The sequence below is a fragment of the Xiphophorus hellerii genome, chromosome 3, assembly GCF_003331165.1.
Source record: "Xiphophorus hellerii strain 12219 chromosome 3, Xiphophorus_hellerii-4.1, whole genome shotgun sequence".
In the NCBI taxonomy this organism is placed as follows: Eukaryota; Metazoa; Chordata; class Actinopteri; order Cyprinodontiformes; family Poeciliidae; genus Xiphophorus; species Xiphophorus hellerii.
This window is the reverse complement of record NC_045674.1, coordinates 13929579-13950223: the sequence shown is the minus strand read 5'-3', so window position 1 is coordinate 13950223 and position 20645 is coordinate 13929579. Positions and strand designations below refer to the sequence as shown.

The 20645-nt window shown below is 38.1% G+C and overlaps 1 protein-coding gene across 2 annotated transcripts in view; it reads left to right on the top strand.

The window, feature by feature from the left end:
• The first annotated feature begins 1428 nt into the window (after positions 1-1428).
• Positions 1429-20645, top strand: part of prkcg (protein kinase C, gamma) — a 33070-nt gene continuing 13853 nt past the window's right edge. The window contains exons 1-8 of one of the 2 annotated variants that reach the window (XM_032556826.1): positions 1429-7921; positions 8726-8990; positions 17634-17665; positions 17773-17855; positions 18552-18663; positions 19682-19810; positions 19911-20067; positions 20261-20462. In XM_032556826.1, the coding sequence (XP_032412717.1) occupies positions 8761-8990; positions 17634-17665; positions 17773-17855; positions 18552-18663; positions 19682-19810; positions 19911-20067; positions 20261-20462 (945 nt within the window). In that variant the 5' untranslated portion in view covers positions 1429-7921; positions 8726-8760. The other variant, XM_032556817.1, reaches the window with a different exon arrangement.

Genomic DNA, 20645 nt, shown 5'->3' with positions numbered 1-20645 from the left:
AGACTTTACCTTGTTCTCCTCTCGCCTCATTATCAAATCGCCCCCGTTATCCTGAATTCCCCTGCCCTCTCGCTTTCATCCTTCCCCTCAAGCGCAGTTTGTTCACAACATCCTCTTCCTTCCCGCAGCAGACACTTTAGCAGCCCACAGTTGATTTTAAAAATTTTTTAGTGTGTTGCTGACTGTGGATGGTGATATGTTTCAATGTGCATGGCTGGTGTACTTATATAAGCAAGCTTCTGGATTGATTGGCTGTGAATTCAAATGCACCATTTTTATTGACAGGATCTGACCAAATGTTAGTAACAGAAATAAATCATCCATTTTTCTGTTGATAAAGGCCAGCATCATAATTTCCTTCTCTGGTCCAGGTTTTAATAACAGCATTATTTTTTTTATGGGCATTTGAGCCAAAAATGTGAGTCTGTGTTTTCTATGAATCATTAAACATAATGCAGACTTTTGTTTCTGTTTTTTTTTTTAATTATTTGTTTGTTTTTTGGCAAGCTAAATAAGCTTTACCTTAACGTCCAAAACAATTAGTTTGGTCACATTGTGACTCAGTTAACCTACACAAAATGCAGATTCTTTAATTTTCTTAATTTTGATTGTGAAAGTTCAGAAATATGTAATATTTGACACCAATAATAGAAACTACACACAACTAAACTAGAAACTAATTCACCATTTTCATTAGTTCTAGCTATAACCTTTTATGGTTAGTTTTTCAGATAACACTTTATTTGACGGGTTGTGAATAAGACTGTCATGACACCGTCATAAACATGACATAACACCTGTCATGAACATAAGTAAGTCTTCATGAATATTTATGACTGTTGTCATAAAGTGTCATTTGGTAAATCATGACACTTTTAATACAAAGTTGACATTATTCAGAATGTCTTTGTTATGACAACTTGACATTAACCAAGAAATCATCATCCATCCATCCATCCATCCATCCATCCATTTTCTAACACCCTTGTCCCTAGTGGGGTCTGGAGGTGCTGGTGTCTATTTCCAGCTAACGTTCCGGGCGAGAGGCGGGGTCACCCTGGACAGGTCGCCAGTCTGTCGCAGGGCAACACACAGACAGACAGGACAAACAACCATGCACACACACACTCACACCTAGGGAGAATTTAGAGAGACCAATTAACCTGACAGTCATGTTTTTGGACTGTGGGAGGAAGCCGGAGTACCCGGAGAGAACCCACCATGCACAGGGAGAACATGCAAACTCCATGCAGAAAGACCCCGGGCTAGGAATCGAACCAAGGACCTTTTTGCTGCAAGGCAACAGTGCTACCAACTGTGCCACTGTGCAGCCAAAAAATCATGATCTGACATAAATTTGTTATAAAAGTATTACTGATTAAACTTTAGCTTTAATAACATAAAACTGCATCATTTTTAATTTTTTTGTTTGAAAACATCTACTTATTAAAAATAAAATAAATACAAATTTATGATTCATGAGATTTTCGTTCTATCCTAGAAAATATGACAGCTTATGACTCCATGATCATGCTAAAGAATTAGAAGTAGCTGCTGATTGTTGGTCCATTTTTATTTTTTATTGAAGTCAAGAAAAAAACTGCATTAACAGTGGAGTATGAGTTGCTTATAAAAATGACACGAAAGGTATCAGCTGTCAAGACAAGTCCAGATGATCTAAATTGGGGTGAAAATTAATGGGATTAAAAAAAAAGTTCACAACAGGAAATTCAATATCATATCAAATAAAGTTGGGTAGGAAACATTCAAAACTGGAAAGGCATAAAATGTCTGAATGTTACATCTCTTCATGTTTTTATTTGGATTCCTGATTTTCCATTTTTTTAACCATAGCTTCTTGTTCCTAGTTTCTCGTTTTGTTTTCCCCAGTTTCCCTCCTGCTGAATATTTTCAATCATCTCACCTGTTTCCCTTCACCATAAGCCCCTCTCACTACTCTTTCTCTGCCAGTTCTCAGATCCTCTGTACTACAGACTCCGTGTTCCCGGCATTGCTTTGATTTTGCCTTTGGACCTTCAGTGCCTTAGATTAATTATTAAAGTTTTGTGTTTTTGGTACCACCACCTGCCTATCTGCTCACTCCTGGTTGCCTGCATTTGGATCTTTCAAAAGCTAATTCGAATAAGATTTCACCTCAACTCGGACTTGTTTCTTGTTTTAGTTTCTTGGTTTTGAATAAATTAAAAGTTAGGTAAGATAAGTTATATTCGCTTATTTTGGATTATGTGAAATCAAAAGCAATAAAGCTAAACATATAATAACTTGTTATAAATTAACAATTGAAAATATATCATAATCAATCAATATCATAGTAGTATTTTGTTGTACTACTACAGCATGTAGCCAATTATTTTGTCATATATAAAGGGGACCTGCATTTCAGGGAAATCCCCCCAAAACTATATTTTGGCTGCTGTTACTCATTTTGCTCATGAAGAACACATCAAATTTTACAGTTTAAAATTTGGTTTTAGACTACAATTTATCTGTTTAGATAATTTTTTTAGAACACCCCCATAATATAGTAATTTATTGCACTGTTGGCTAAACAATAATGTGTGAATATTTCAAAAATGTTGATTAAATTGGCCATTTTTACATAATTCATTACAACAGGAAGCTGCAAAGGTGAAGTTATGTCAGTGACCTTTTAGAAAGAGGAATAAAGTCTTCATAGTAGAGTGAGGCTAATGACCATTCCTGCTATTTCTAGCCACATAAAACAAGTCTAACTAAAAATGATTACACCAGAGCCAACCAATCATGTTTGTCCTTTTGCATGATGCAGTTATTAAGCTTGTTGCCACTTTTCTTAAACAAACAACGTTGAATTAGATCTACTTAGGCTGCAAACGGTGCCAGTCTGCCTGAACAGCTGAGTAACACTATTGGTGTTATTTCAAAACAACTACATAAAAATAAAAACAGGCCATTGCAACAGTAACGAAGAGTTGCATTTTCTGAATAAATAAGGGGCTATCTTTATGAGCCAGAATATACAAAGGAAGAACTGCTAGTGAGAGGAAAGCACAGTGAGACAGAGCAGAGGGGGTATTTTATCTTATGCCCTATTGCCACTGCTGCTATGAGTAGAACTTGGTTAGGCCACAGCTCGACTGTTTGTCCAGGGGTAGGAGTCTGGATTTATTTCATTAGCATTGCGCCATTTGTATTCTTTGAATCTATCTCAATGCGGTTTGTTGACATCCAAACCCTGTAAAGTGAATCATATACCAGTCTAAGTTACTTAAGATTAGGAATCTGTCAATGCTGAGTTCCAGTCTAGAATTTCATTAAATTTAATCCAATGAATGCCATGGGTGCTTCAAAACTCTGTAGCTTTAAGGTGAAATGAAATATGACTACATGTCAGTTTTATACTTTATTTCCCAGTGACATTCTGGATGCTTCAGGCTCCCTGTTTCTTCACAATGGCAGCTGTTTTGTCCCGACAGGTGTTGCTGTAGGTGAGCTTCAATAAGCTGGTTTACTAAATTAGTTGTGACAACAGTATGGAGAGTAGCTATTGGTTGTTGTAGAAGTTGCTTGATGATCACCCAATTTACAACGGACTCTGTGCATCCAAATGTAAATGATTACTTAGTGTGATACTGCAAAAAAAATGAACAAAATTAACCCTCAGTTTGTTTAAAAAAAAAAAATTTAGCTTCTTCTACTGATCTGTTTTTTAATTTCCAATAACACTTTGTTTCTCTATCTCACAATAAACCTGTTAAATTGACCACGTGTTGCAAAATATGGGATCAGAAACCAATACATTAGCAACAGTGGCAATAGGCAGAGTTGGTCACATGGTCAACATAAAGGGTGAAACAGGCTTAAACTAAACTAAGTGGAAATGCCGAATTTGAAAAAATAATTACTTGTACAAACCATAATGCAGTTTTGCAAGAAAACAAATCTGTCTTGTTAAACATTAGCTGTGAAAAAAATGGCAATGCATCTTGCTGAGAGTGCAGATGTCAAAATTAGGACATTAAAAGATGTAATAATGAACCCAAATTATTACCTGGGTTAAGATCAGGACATCCTTACATGAGATAACATAAACTGAAAACCAAGAATTGTTATATAGCAATATAGTTATAGTATCGTTATATATAGTTATATCTGCAAATGTTAAACATCCTTATCTTTCTATAGAGCTGATTTGATTAGCACAATTGTTTCTCGTTTTTCTATACTGCTTCCACTTTCAGCCTTGTTATTCCAGCCTCTGTTGCACTGAGAGACGGGTCAGGAGTAAAACAAATATGAAGGGCAGGCATATTTGCTTCCACACTGAGAGTTTGTAGTCCATGTTGACACACCATAATCGCCTGCCAAATGTCTCATCTGACTGGCTATGAGGTTGGTTGCTCTCTTCCAAAAACACAGCAGACCCCACTCTTCATTAACAAAACAAATAGAAATACTCCCTACCAGAAAAACATGATAAACTGGCAAACTGAGCCACTTTGGTCCAGAGCAGACAAATTTAATAGACAGTTATGATTACCACAGACAGCACTTCTCCCCTGATTCCAAGAACAACAGATAGGCAACTCAATTTACCTTAATTTCTTTGGAGGAGAAAGCCAGCCTGCCAGGTTGAAGCAGCAGCTCGATGCGAATGAGCGCTCGTTACATGATAATAGATGCATGTAATTGCTGAAGTGTTGATTGCTCCCCCCCCCCAAAAAAAGATTCTATCAGTGCAGAATTTTCTGTTTCATTAAGCCATGGTCAGAAATAATAAAATAGCCATCTGTAGACCAAAAAAGAAAGAATGGAGGCTGATGGTAAGGAGCAATTTAGAGACACTTTAGTTTTAATGTTGCTTTATTAATTCATTTATCCTTGCTTTTCTGAAGGCCCCTGTCACTGCTTTTAATCGTGCTGGCTGTATTAGTGAGTTTTTGCTGAGTGTGTGCTTTTTGTTGTTTAATGCATTGCTGGCTGGCTGTGCACCAGCTCACTACTTGCTTTTATGATCAAACACTGGAATCCACGCTTCGTTGGGAATGCAAAAGCATCCTGATACAGAAGCTTTAGAGTCACAAGTGCTGACTCATCTTGCCTGGAGAAGAAATTGAAGCTTTTTGTGTTTTGTTCGTAAAAGTGCTGTTTAACTTCAGTACCTCAGCTTGTATGTTTGTGACGATGTCACTCTTTCCTTTCCCTGTGCATCACTTTGCATATGCATCCTCCTCATTTGTTTGTGACAAAAGAGGAAGAATATGACTAATAAAAGATTAGGCTGATGGAGAGAGAGAGAGAGTCTTATGAGCCAGAAAATGATGTCAGTAAAGGCGGCTCGTTTGGTGACGGTCTGTGTGCAGGAAAGCCCCTATCATGCCCAATCAGCTGCTGTTTCTGCATGACTAATGCTGAAATAACATATCATTGTCAGACACGGCATGTTCACACAGCTGTTTCATTTTTTCATCCACAGGCACTCAGCGATAGCCTTTGATGCACATACACACATTTCTGCGTGCAAACTCATCCTTATCTTTCTGGATGACACCATTTTGCTCTCTAACAATCTTGCTAATTATAATTGTTAATTAATTCTCTGCCTGTGTCCTCATCAGGAGACTAATAACCTACATTTCCATTAATTAGACCTTCAACCCCTCGCTCCCTCTCTCAGTCTCTGTGTCCCACACCAATCCACCCCATCGTCCCCCTGCTCGCCTGCCTCTCTGCTCCCGCCTCGCAGGATCTGCTAAGGACCACAGCCGTGCATGGACAGTGATTACTCGTGTGTGTGTGTGTGTGTGTGTGTGTGTGTGTGTTTGTATTTCTGACATTGAGAGGGCAAACATTTGTTCACTCTGTAGGGACTGAAATATGATTTGGTCCAAAACAGCTTGAAAGCATTAAGTTCTTTAGGCCTAAAGAAATTGACATTGTGGAAATATGGATTGTTTTTTCTGTTGAGTTAGATGTAAACATTAAAACTCTGCCTCTGTTTGGTTTTTGGACCTTAACAAGTTTCCTCAAAGACCCTGCTGTCGGGTTTTGCAAACACATGTGGTTACATAGCAATTATTGAAAAGCTGCCATATTTAAAGCTCACCAGCCAACATGATCTACTTGGGTTTTAGTGTTTGTTGCCCAAAGCACATGCAATGGGTTGAAATCAGCAGGGTTTGTAATTATTGAACAACATGGTGTTCAATCTGAACCTCTGCCGTTCTGCTCTGTGATGCCAAATATGATAGTGGATTTGCTGCTGGTAACCTCTGCAAGACATAAGACCTGAACACAGAAAGCGGGAATTGTCTCTACCTTACAAAAATATGCAGATGAGGGGCATAAACTTTTAATCTTGTACATTCTTGGTTTATTTTTTATGTGGAGAGACATTCAGATTACGTTTTACTCTTATTTTTCAAATGTTGGCACCAAAAACATTTAATTTATTTCTTTGGGAACAAAACAATACATTATTATTATTCATCACATATTACTTCTCTGACAGTTAATAGTTTGGACCACCCCCATTTATCATTTGCTTTTAGCATTTTCCCATGATAACATTTCACAGAGAGAGGGTTCTTTGAGTGTGGTGAAGCATTTCTGAGTTATTTTTTCAGAATTTTGAATCTGAACTTTTTCAGGACAGATGTTTATTTGAAATCTCCTGCTGTGCCCTTTAGAAAGATTCCCAGTGCCTTTGGAAGAGAAACTGGCCCACAGCTTTTAGGTGTGACAAGTGATCAATAGTTTTGTTCAAAACAATAATTTTTTTAATGCATTCCCTGCACCCTACCTTAATAAATACATTCAAATTGCTGTCTGGATTTTAAAAGGACAGAATATTTAAAGGTTTAATCCCCTCCATCCACTGCTATCGTCTCTATAAATCTTGTTCTCCCATTAAATGCTGAACTTATTTGACTGATGACCTTATTTGTAACATTTTTTGTTTGTGTGTGTATATTTACTATCGATAGCCCGCTATCCCCTCTCAGAAGGAAACTACCATTCCCTTTCGGCTCAGCTGACCTGGTTTCAGTGCAGAGTGGGGCACTGTTGTGTTTATCATGTCACCACTTGTTCTGATCTCAGATCATTGATATGCAGTAGACATGCTGCCACTGCTCATTCCTCAGGCCTGGTGATCATCTTGTCATTCAGATCGAATCTTAGACCAGAACCAAATTGAACATTCCTCGGATTCTCTGCCTCTGTTGTTGTTGGAGGTTTTTTGGTCCAAGCAGGGCTCTTCCTCTCTTCTTCCTCTTCCTCCTTTTGTTTGGCTCAATAGGAAGTGGGAAGCAGTTGGCACTTAAATATCCATACTGTACTGATTGTGGCAAAATGGCAGCTTCTGCTTTCTCCGTCCTCCTTGCTGTGATTCCCTCACCCTCTCCTGAGAGAAGTAACCCAGATTTCAAAATGAATCGCCGCCTATTCCCCTCAATCTTTCTCCTCTCTCTTTCTCTCTCTCTTTCTCTACTTTTTCCACCCTCTCTTTCTCTCTTATTCTCTCTCCATCTCTCATCCTCTTCCTCGTAAAACCGAATCAATCTTGGAAAGAGAATACCACCTCTCCATCTCGTACTCCCACTCACCCTGCCTCTGGGTTAAAGGATATATACCACTTCAATCCTGTGTTTGCTTCTTTAAAAACTTGAACCACTCCAATTGCCTGTTGCATTCATTTGAAGTTATGTTATTCTTTTTTGTTTCTTGAGCTGCTTCTCCTCTCCTAGCCATTGTTTTTTCTGGCTTCTCTACCTCTTTTTTGGGGTTTGTTATTTTTTTCTCGTTTGAGTTGACCAGCTACAGGTGCATCCCAAATTATCAATTGAAGGCATTCAGACGAAGAGTCAAGGACAGGAAGAGGGGACGACTGTTTTTGGCAAGGAATTTCTTACAAACTAAGGTATTTCAAGTACAGCTTGGTGCACATCTTTAGTATTTTCCGTCACATGTTTGTATCACTAGACCATTTTTAATTCCACTCATCTTTTTTAACTGCTTCTTTGCTGAGACATCATCATTTTATCATTTCTTTTTTGACCAAGTCTTATTTATTTATTCATTGAATCTCATTTATCATTCAGCAGCATGCAACTCACTTCTTCCATCTAATATTTGCCATTTTGCACTTTTTCTCTGCACGTCCCATTCCCAGCAGACACGCTCATGATATTCTGGTCCAAACTTTTCTGCAGAAATAGGACTAATTGCTAATAAGGGCAGGCAGGAAGACGATGAGAGGATGCAGGCTCCAATACTGGAGCAGCTGGTGGGGTGTTGTTGACATGGCAACAGGAGGTAGTTGACATAACAACTGAGGTATGGGTGGAGGTGCGGGTATTCATAGCAAATGAGGGGTGCAGCAGGATGGACAGCCAGTATGTGGGACACACAGCAAGTAGAGCTAATTGTTTAGCTTCTCTGAGTTTCTCAGGAGACTTTTGTCTGTATTTGAATTAACCTTCCTGTCTTCTTCATCATGCCTCTCTCCTTTTTCTTTTCTTTCGCTTTGTACTTGTCGCTCTCTCTGCACTCCTTCCATCACCTTCTTCTCGATCTTTCCCTTCATCACGCCACTCTGTCTCTGGTCCTTACCCTACATTTCTTCTTCCATTAATATCACTCCTGTCTCTGCATGACCTATTATGTCCTTTGTCCTCCATGTCCTTGGCCTCTCCTCCCGCCACCCACCTTCCCCAACACACAGCTCTCAGCCTCCTCTTCCTGCATCCCGCAGACGTGATGTCCACCCCGGTTTCCCCATCCCCTTCCCTCTCCCCCCTGACGCTGACCTCCCCCACATCGCCATCCTCCCCGCTGCCCTCACCCCTCTCCCCTCCGCCCAGGGTCCCTGTGTTTCAGAGGAAGGGAGCGCTCAAACACAAGAGGATTGTCGAGGTGAAAGACCATCAGTTCACAGCACGCTTCTTCAAGCAGCCCACCTTCTGCAGCCACTGCACCGACTTTATATGGTAAATCACACACACACAAATTCACACACTGTTGCACATTCACAAAGAAACCACCCCAGCAGATCATATGCTGCCTCCTCAGGCGTCCCAACTCCCAATCTAGTGCTGGCTTTCACCGTTTTTTCCCTTTTCCTTCAATTCCAGCTGCCAGCTGGAGATACTGCCCACACTGACCTGATGTGTTCACACAACCTCATCTCCACACTGCTGCCCACACCATGCAGGAGTCAGTTTGGGAACTTCATGCGCTGTCTCGCACAAAATTCACACAAGCAAAACCCTGCCAGGACTGAGCAAGAATTAATATGAGATTGAATTTTACATTACTGTGGTATTTACACTAAAATATAACACATTAATGCACTCACCCAGGATTTGTTTATTTCAAAGAATCCAAAACATTCATTCCATTTTTTCTTATAATACGTCCTTTTCAAAAAAGTGCATGGATGACTTTCAGATATTTGTTAAAAAAAAAAAAAAAAGAAAAAAAGATTTTTGGCCAAAATTGTTCATAGCCGTGGTAGATTTATGTTAAAACCTCTTTTAATTTGACCAAGATGTTTTTTTTTTCAGACTAGAAGTAAAATTAAGATTTTAAAGCAGCCAGAGTGCCTAAAGATTAGGGTGATGGCAGCGAGGCATTCCAGCCTTAAAGACCTGGAGCTCATCACCACAGATAAATTGTCAATATACCAGTGGAAATGTACAAAAAGTGATGTTCAATTTATAAGTAGGATTTGATTGGTGTCATGCTTTTAAAAAATCCCATTAATTATTGAGAACAGTATAAATAATGTTTTATATTGATCTATCAAATATATGTTTTAATTAGATGTGAATAAAGAGCTTTCTTTAAATTGATTTGGGATTTAGAAGATTTTAATGCCTTTTGAAAGATACCTGCCTCGTTTCATGTAAAAAAAAAAAAACCTTCTTGGTCAAATGAAAATCATTTTCTAAACTTGCCAGTATCTGAGCAGTTTGTGACTTTGTAAATTGGATTTCCTTTGTCCACCTAAGCGAACATCATGGATTTAGAAATTTAAACACACATGTGACAAATAATTACATGAAACCCTGAATGCAAACTTTAAAATAATGTAAAAACATTGTTAAAGCTACATATTCAGCCATTTACCAATATTGCTCAGTTCAAGCATAAAAACCTTGACTCCCTGACTCTTCAGCTGTTGCCATTTGCATGCTTCTGTCTCCTTCATTCATTATTTAGCTTTTTGTTTTGAAACCTTCAAACACTTCACATACAACAAAAACAACAAACTAATTGCTCATCGTGCTAAAAAGTCTCATTAATGAACTGAGTGATATAAAACCTAATTACAATGCACTGTCATTACAACCAAGGAATTTCAATATCTGATATTCTGCTTTCTTTTATTCCTAAAACTAATCTTAGGGATATTTCAGCATAGTCACCTGATTCAGTGTAGTCCTTTCTTTTGTAACATTCATAACATGTTAGCAGTGTGTCTAGCGTAACCTTCATTTGACTTAGATATTATTTAATTTGCTGTACCTGGAGATCATTCAGTCATGTGATTCAGTCTTATGAAATAAAAAAAAGATACTGAATGTAAAAATTACCCCCTCTGTTTTTTGTAAGCTATAATTTAGTTCAGTCTAATTTTATGAAATACATTTTGCAGCTACTGCTGTTGAGGTTTTCTCAAGAACAGATGGTAGAAATATGAGGTGAGATTTTGCCAGTGATGTATGATGTCCATTTGGGTGGATAGTTAACTACAATTTCCTCAGAACAAAAATGCTTCCAAATTTTTCTCCCCTAGGTCTCTTGGCACATTCTTTGAAGCTTATTTTTGCATAACTTTCACAATGCTATTGTAAATTGCATCTAATTTGGTCAAGTTTTAGGGGGGATTCTTGTAAAATTTCACAAAACAGAAACTTTTATCACTAAGAGTGCTATTAACTTTCTTATTTGTATGTTGAGGACTGAAGCAATAATGGTATTCATTAAAAAATCTGAAAAAATATACCGATGCAAAAACATTCTACCTTTCAAGCTATAAAAAAGCCTTTTTGTGTGCAAGGGACACAGGTGGAAAACAAAATAAAGGGACCCCAAAGGGTTAAACGATATTTCAAAGCTTTCAGAGAACTTGTGAAGAGCTGTTCATAATTTAAGTGCAATACTCCAGATGGATTTGAAGATACAAGCATTAAATTAAATTGTGAACTTATGAAAAAATACAGAGATGGGTTTCAAATTTACAGGTTTGTCAATCAGAACAGCTGATGACTTTGTTTAAACAAAATTGCATTGCAGGATCTATTTTCTGTAGCTAAAACAAACGAACAATAATTAATCTTGGTGCCAAAATTTTATCATATTTGAAATAGTGTAATGTACATCCTTTGGTTGCAGTTATTTTGATTCAAATACACTGACTAAAGCAAATACAAAAATCAAGCTAAGCCTCATTGTAGCTTTATTTGTTGCGTTTATTGCTCTGAATTGAATGCATCTGTCATTCTTTTTTTAACGGGTAGAACTCAAGTATAGCAAGCTGAGGTTAGTAGGTTAATCCAGCTGCTTTACCTGCATGCCACTGAAAGTTGCACCACAATGACTGTATTTTTTATGACAGGAAATGTTTCCGAACACCGAGATCTCTCCTTCTCATAGTGGCTTTTTTTTCAGCCGGCTGGCTAGCAGTGCTCAGTGATGGGTCAGAAAGGGGAAGAGTTTTGTTACTCGATGCCTCAAATAGCTTCAGGACAGTCAGGTCACTCTTGCTCTTTTTTTCTGGGATCTCATTAAGCTGACTTTAAATGGCAGACACTCTATGCCGGAAAATTTCAGCAGTCTTGAGAAAAGTGTTTTTAAGACCTTAGTCAATTTTAATCCTAAGTGGCATAGTCAGGATGATAAAAAACAGAAACAGAACCGAGCTCAAATATCCAAACTGACAACTATTGAGTTTAGTTTGGCCTCCTCATTATTATTTCAGTGATGCTGAACTAAAAAATATTTCACCCTCAAATACCAGATAGATCAAACAGGAGTGGCAGGATTGTACACTTTCAACACGAACTTTGGTGTGTGTGTGTTTTTATTTTTTTTTTTAGATTAAAGTTTGCATTTTAGAAAATATTTCCAGCAGTTTGTAAGATTGTTGTCCTAGAAAATACATTTTAATTCAATTATGTGAAGAATGCAGTGTAAGTTAAAAAACAGACTTATAATTCCTGGTGATGATTAGCTGGCCTTGACAGTTTTACAAAAACAGCTTCATGGAATTTTTAAATTTTTTTCTGCAAAAGTAGGAGCAGTGAAGTAACTACCAAACAATTTACAGTCAACCTCTGTCACGCTGATATTCTTTAAACAAACAAACAAAACGATACCAAGCTGTGAGTGTGTTCAGTTTGTAGAAGACTTCGTAGCAGCCATTTGTGTGTAGAAGAACTCGTATGCGTGGGCATATGGTGGGGATGTACCATATGTTGATGCAGGGCGCCAACTCTGCCAGCAGCCTCTGGGTATCTTTCAGGACTTTTCCCCAACTGGCTGCTGTCTTTGCTGGCAGCAGCTGAACTTATTTCAGGGTGAAAACCGTCTTCCTTTAAACAAGATGTCAGCGCAGCGGCCCTCACCTGGCTGTCTGAGGCCCCTGGAGGGTTTTTCTGATTAATTAAAAGATTAATGTTATAGTGAATACTTTGGTTTTTAAGTCAATGTGCAGAATTCAGGAAGCTGAATGTTGTTGTCTTTTGCAACTTATTATAACGGAATTATATCTCGGTAATATTTGGAGGAGGTGAAAAACATAATTTTTTAAACTGTTTAACAATGCATGATGAATGAGAAAAACTGCAGATCTTACATAGAGAAACTGCTTTTCTCTGTGGAAGAGGATAAAAAGCCCAGGCTTTTCATGTGGAGCGTTGCAGTGAAACTAGGTTGGACCCAGCAGTCAATAAGCAAGAGGCAGGCTACGTTCTTGATGGGCTTCCAGTCTATCAAAAGTCCAATATAGCATCACAGAGGACTTACAACTGTATACGCACAGAGTCAAGCCTAAACTTACTAGTTAACAATCTGTATGTTTTTGAACTCTGTGAGCAGTGCAAGTTCTTAATAAGGTCCACATGGGCATATAAACAGCCTTAACAAAGGGAGTGCACAGTGAAAACATATTTTAAGAAATACATAGTAATTGTGGCCTAAAACAGTTCTCTGTTGCTGCTGTGTATGTGTTAGGTGTCAGTTGGTGAGTCTGAAGCTCCAAGTGTTAAGTAGGTGTCAGCTTGCTGGGAACAGGGAGACAGGCATTATGCAGGGCTGCCCTGCATTTGATCCTGGTCTGGAATTTGATATCATTTTCTGCATAAATCTTTTGGTTTGGGGTGCAGGCCAGTGCACCATTCATACAAGAACTGCCACAGTGCAGAAGAAACCCTGAGACAACTTCCACACTCTGGGAAAATTCGCTGTGGTGAAAAAAAGGGCTGTTTTACTGCAAGACGACATTACAAATTTTAATATGTGCTGTTTAATCACAATCCAAGAATGAAAGAAGGTTCCTTAACAAATTCTTGTTCCTGAGCTCTAAATTTTTTTCATGCATTGGATACAATGATACATCCATACATACATGACTAGGTATGAATAGTAAAAAAATAATAGCAATATAACTTTTGCAATTTTGAAAAGGAGTAGAGTAAGCTCATATTTCCCAGCATAGTGTCTTTATCTGCTGTGCTACACATCAGTACAAACTCTATTTGACGCTATGCGTATGATTTATAAGTCCAAGGTCCTAAATACATACTGTTTATGGTTTTATCAATGTTGATCAAGGATTAATGACATTTTAATAATGTAAATTAAACTTGTATCCCCATTTGCCTCGGAAACACTGTGTAAGCAACTCATTGTGTCTATGTTGCTGCGGAAACTCATTAAGTCAAGTTCAAAAGCACAGAGATACTGCTGCTGTTCAAGAATGCAGTATATCTGGTTGGAAATGAAAATTTATGTGGAACAATTGACATATAAAATTAATTCAACATCGTCTCTGGTGATACCTTTGCACAGTACATCTAACCTGCTTAAAATATAGATATAATATGTCATTACTGTCCACCAGTACAGGACAAATACATAAATATGTTTCCATATTTACCACTGTTTTCTAAATTGTTTAAATACTTAACGCATAGATAAAGTGTTATAACTGTAGCTGTTCCTTGTAAAATAATTCAGCTCACACTGAGTCAGATGTTTTCTTTCAATTACAGTTTATGCGTTTTAGCATTTCTACATGATTTACATGCTTTTCGGTGATGAGCAAGTAACTTTTCTTAGTGAAATATACAAGTCTAACTCAGGACTAGGTTCAGACTTTACATTGATCCATTGTTTAAATTAGATTTTCATGTAGCCTCAATGATGACTTCAGCTCAGTTACAGCTACAGTGTGTCACTGCATACCTCAAAATACATAAAGGAGGCCCCGATTTATTTGATCATGTAACCTCTCCAAATAAAACAAAGCGACATGTAAATATTTGACTTCAGTAGAAATGTTTTCTACTCAATTTTCAAGTCAGTCTTTGCCACCATCCAAGACTTTTGCATCCAAGACTTACTGTATGTTGCTCATTTCCAGCTGTAAGCTGTAGTTACCAATTTCCTATTACGTAAACAAAAATTTTTGTATAATAAAACATTAATACATTTATTTTAATTTACACAACATGTGTTTTTTAACACCAAACTAAACAACTAAACATAAATGTCTAAAATAATCACCGCTGATAAAGAAAGGAAAAAGATTCAAGAGGAAATGAGTAGTAACGTCTGCTCTAATTTAATGTGACAGATTACTTGTCATTGTCAGAATCTCTGAGGACAAATAATGACAAAACAACTTTAATAGATAAATAGGGAGGAACCCAATCTCAGAGGCACAAGCAGACAAATTCCCCCATAGACATAAAATATTTTCACCTGTGGTTTATGTTTCCTTTGATGAAATGTTTAGCACACTTTTCCATGCTGCTAACAGTGTGGATGTGGGCAGATGGCAGAGAAGAGGTGGAAAGCTAATCTGAGCATGTTCCCTGAATGGCAGCAGTGAGTTCATTAAGTCCCACTTGTTTATGAAAACCAGTTGTAAAATAGTCAGGTGTGACAGATGGCACCAGTTTCGCACAGTGGTTCATACAAAACAAAGACTTCTACATGCTTATACTTAGAAGAAAATAGCGGTCAGTAATAAAATGCATTCATTTTAAAATGTTGCTGACATGTTTTGTGATATTTAGTGTTTTTGCCATCAGTTGCTTAGTTATAGTTTGTCAATAAAACAGCTTTGTTAGATTTGTGGATGCCATATTGAAGCATTCAGTCAAGCATTTTATCCTACAGCGACCAGATTATTATTTAATTATTTTATTATATTCACACAGCCTTTTGTTACACTTTAAACCACCGTATCTGCTTTAAGGGTTTACATTTAAATAACAGTAATTTGTTTTAATTTGTCCTACTGGAGGCAAATTAGTAGGACAAGCAAATATTTGTTTGTTAGAGCAAACAAATATTTGCTCTAACAAATATCTAAACTATCTACTGAAATAATATTTTATTAACTCAGTCAGCAGTTTTGATCCCCTTGACTTCAGTTATTTTGCAAATGCTTCAAACGAAGTGCACAGTCTTGGAGAACAGCAGTAATAACAACAATAACCAAGTTAGAGGAAGTCTTAAATGCAAGCTCACTCCACTTCATCCCCGATCTGCAATATCTTTTAAGGCGTGGTGTGAATGAGCTCCCAGATGCACCCTGACAGTTAGAAAGCAGTCAGGTGTGCTATCAAACTTTTGTTTAACTAAAAGGAAGCTGAATGTGCTGCAACGCAGGAAGTCACAAATGGAGTAATCCAGAACTAAAGAGAGCAGGAATACAAGCTGACATGATGATGAATAGTACCAGGTGAAACAAAGGCAAGGCGCTGACGCCGAATAAAGGAAACTAGGGAGTATTTAGAATGACTGCGGATGAGGACCGACATGATGCACGTGAAGTGATCAGCAAAACAAGAGCAGATCACTTAGAAAATAGCAATAAATTCTAAGTGATCTTAGAAAAGATCACATATGTATGAAAAGATATGTATTTCTTATGTGTTTAGCAAGCAAAAGTCATAAAAACATGTTAAATGAAAAACATCTTAATGAAACATCACAGGTTAGAGCAACTCACCTTCTACTTCCTAGTATTATGTCTGCAGCAGTTGTTTTTAAACATGCAAAAAGTAGCTTGCAAACATATTAATACTCCTTGAATATTGTGACATATTACACTGACAAATATTAATTTATCAGATTTTATTTGCTAGACCAACAAATGTGCAATTAAGAGTGAACAAATATGTGTGGGGTTTTTTACACCAAAAGGGAAATCAACTTTAGTGTTTGTTTTCAACCCCCTTTGGTCTGATAACCCAAAATAAAGTCAGGTGAAATCAAAGTCAGGTATAATCAAATCACAGAATAAATCCAGCTGTTCTGTGAAGGCCTCAGAGGTCTTTTAGAGAACATAAGTAAACAAACAACAACATGGAGGCCAAAGCAAAAAGGTCAGGAAAGACACAAAGCAGTGTTGGAACATGAAGCTATAATCCATGGTATAAATATGTCTCAGTGTGTTTAAAATGTTATAATTTAATTTGAGAATTAATCATTAATCGAAATATTTCAACCATGAGTTAAAACCTGGTCAGCATGTCCTGGACATGTGGGTAAGGTGATATTTTAACATTATTTTCTATAAGTTTATTGTCCATTCTGTGCCACTTCCAATACTTTAAATACAGTAAAGAAATCTAAGCATTTTTCAGAATAAATACTCCTGTCTTTGTAGATTTATTAACAAGACTTTTCCAAGGAGAAGCTGGTATTGTTTACCTGTTAACTGAAGCATTTATTCAGTCTATTCAGTAGTTAAATCTAAGATGCACTTCTTCATATTTAAAAAAAAAAAAAAAAGCTAATCAAGCAAAGCAGTGAATTCTCTGTAAATCCATGTCTGGTTCTTTAGCGCCCCCTGCTGGTGAAACATCTATACTGTTCTAGCATCGGGGCTCCAGAGACTTCGGCTGCATGCTGATCAGGGATCAGATTGCCTCCTTCAAGCCCATCTTTAATCGTTTCTCAGCCAGATGGTGAACTGATTGCTGATCAGTGATTATGGTCAGTTTAAACTCCCTTGGCGCATTTGGTATGATTGTTGTGGAGCTCTCCAGCGTATCTCAATTGTTTGACTTTTTAAACAACCAAATCAACTTGACTCACACCGAGCTAGCTGCTGAATGGACGCTTTGGCCAATCAATGGCTTTAATTATTCAATTAAAGCGCTGAGGAGACACAGGGAGCAAGCTGGTGTTTTAGAAGAATTAAGTCTGTGTGCTTCTGTATGACCAAGTCAGCTACTTGGCTGCTTCACAACCATTGATGTTTTTTTTTTTGTTTTTTTACTTTCTTTTTATATAAATAGTTTGTTGAGGTTGAATGGGACAGTTTCACGTTGAAAAGGAGTGAGAGCAGATTGTTTCTGTGTCCTAAGCCATGTGTCTTTCTCGTTCAGGGGTATCGGCAAGCAGGGATTCCAGTGTCAAGGTAGAGATTAGCCTGCTGTTTTGTTGCCTGTTATTTTTATTTTCTCTGATATAGTTCTGTGGAAAACTGATAACAATTTTCAGGCTCATCCTCCCTGTTTTCTCCAGTTTGCAGTTTTGTGGTCCATAAAAGATGCCACGAGTTTGTCACCTTCACATGTCCCGGATCTGTGACTGCCCCCAGGCCTGATGTGAGTGTTCCTGTTATCGGCTTCTGCACTTCCATTTATATCCTCAAGTTTCCCACCTTCGCCTGGACTTATGCGGCGCACCATCATCCACACATTTAGCCTTCCCGCTCGTCGCTGATGGCATGCGTGCATGACTCATCCGTCAATCCGTTCTTCCTCTGCGTCTCATCTGTGACATCTACGCTCATGTCATGTCATCCTGCAAGAGGATGTAGGGAGTTTAAGATAGAGAGGAAGGTTGTGTGGCAGGGAGGGATGCAGGAGGGGGTGAGAAAGACTGATAAGAGTGAGAATTAGACGACGGAGAGAGCAGCAGACTCCTCAGCCCTCCTCTGTGTGGCATCTTGAGGATATTAGGGAGATTTGTCTTTTCCTCAGGAGAAGTGGGGTGACAGCAGTTATTAATAGCAACGAGGGAGGGAATACGGTTTGGGAGAAAGGGTAGCGGAGCGGTTATTAAGAGATAAAAATGAATCATTCCTTCCTGTACAGTAAATATACACTAACATACTCACAACCTTGCCTAGATGCAGTGAATTTCCTCTTCCAGTGGAGAGATCATATTGGCTTGTACCATCAGTAGTCACCCACACCATAAATGTGTGAAAATGTGTGCATATGGTTGTGCTGCTTAATGAGTGGATTCTCTCACTCTTTTTTTTTTTGGTTGTTTGCTTGTTTGTTTTTTCATCCCAGGACTTGAAGAGTCGACACACATTTAAGATCCACACATATTCCAGCCCCACGTTCTGCGATCACTGTGGATCGCTGCTGTACGGACTCATACACCAGGGCATGAAATGTACCAGTGAGTTTCACCGTCCAGTCTGACCCACTGCACTGTGCTGATATTCCTAATGAGCTGCTGGGTTTGATATCAGTTTGCTTTGAAGAAAACGTAAAATTCATCGCTGCATCTTCAAAGGGAGGGAAAACGTGAAAAATGACAGGAAGGTAGATTCTCACAGTGAGATAACAGAGTGAAAACATCAGTTTTGTTTTGCAAAAACTAATTTTTTTTTGCAAAATGTTCAACATGATCTAATTAATTAAATTTATAACTGAGAAGGAACACTTTTTTTTTTTAACCTAAAATAATGTGCAGTCAGCTGCTTCACAGACATGAGTCTTGCAACTCACCAGCTGTGGTTTTGAAACAGTGTTATCTCAGTAAGAGAGCTTGGTAGTACCCAAAAATATGATAAAATCTGTATGTTTTGTCAGCAAGAGAGAAGTGTAGTAGTTCTCTTTAAGCCATCTGACCAACAGTGTACAGCAAAAGTAGGGAAGGGGTTAGGAGTTTCTCTAGCTTCTCAGTAAAAGGACTTCCGACCACAGGAATGGTTGTGACGGGAAATTAGTTGTGAAAAGTGAAATTGGAACTCACCCAGCCCATATTTTACCCTGCAAAATCAAAAACAATTGATCACACAATGGTGATTAATGAGTACATTTGTCCCATACAATACAATTTGTCCAGATTAAATAAATTTTATGATGATTTCTGACAAGCATTTGGACAAATATAGCGAGCTTTCCATTATCATAGTCTAGAAAACGATTTTTTTTTTACAAAGCAACATTTTTATTACAGAGGAAATGTATATTTATTTATTTTGTACACATGACATGAACTGATTGCTGTACTCTCAAGGTTATCCAAACAAATATGGGAAAACTCAATACTATTTCATCAATCTAAGGAGTTCAAAAAGGTCTCTTTTTAAAATTATTTTACATTTTTACATATTGTTTGTTTCACACTTTCATATCTTTTGTATTGTCACGTGTTACAGCTGTTTTGTTTGCGTCTTCTGCACGTTAAGGTTGTGACATGAATGTCCATCGGAGATGCGAGACCAGCGTTCCCAGTCTGTGTGGTCAGGATCACACGGAGAAAAGAGGGAGAATCCACCTGACCATCAGAGGAGACAAAGAGGATATCTACGTCACAGGTGAGAGGAGGTGTTGGGTTATAAACCAAAATGCACTTTCATCCACATGATGAAAGATTTATTCCCTTTTTAATTGATTTATTCTGTTATGGCCCTGCAGTTCGGGAGGCTCGCAATCTGATGCCCATGGATCCGAATGGTTTGTCAGACCCATATGTGAAACTAAAACTGATTCCAGACCCAAAAAGCCACAGCAAACAGAAGACAAAGACCATCCGCTCAACACTCAATCCGGTCTGGAATGAGAGTTTCACCTTGTGAGTCCCTGCGAAATTTAATCCCAGGTGGAAATCTAACAGCAGGAATAAAAGTCCTGGAGAAAATGTATAAATATGCTGAGATGTATTATGTTTGTTTAAGATATTATTCTGTCCTGTTTTACGTCTTGTAAGTCAAGTCAGATAAAACTTAAAACTTCCCCACTTGAGTGTGAATTTTGGGTTTCCTCAGCTCAGTGCGAGGCAGTCAGTGGGACAGGCGTCTGTCTGTGGAGGTGTGGGACTGGGACCGGACGTCCAGGAATGATTTCATGGGAGCGCTCTCATTCGGCGTCAGCGAGATCTTCAGACGTCCTATATGCGGTTGGTTCAAGCTGCTTGCACAGGATGAGGGGGAATACTACAATATCCCAGTTCCAGATCCAGATCTGCAGGTAGGAGGACATTTGTTGACCTCTGGTCATGATATTTGTTCACAGAGAAATATTTTGTTTTGTAAGCTTTTATGGGTGTGTAATTATTGAGACCTAAGAAAAACAGTTGCACCTGCTTACATTGTTTCTAGGTCCTGAGTTGTCTTGATGATTTATTTTATCGTTTTTATCTTGAGAGCTATA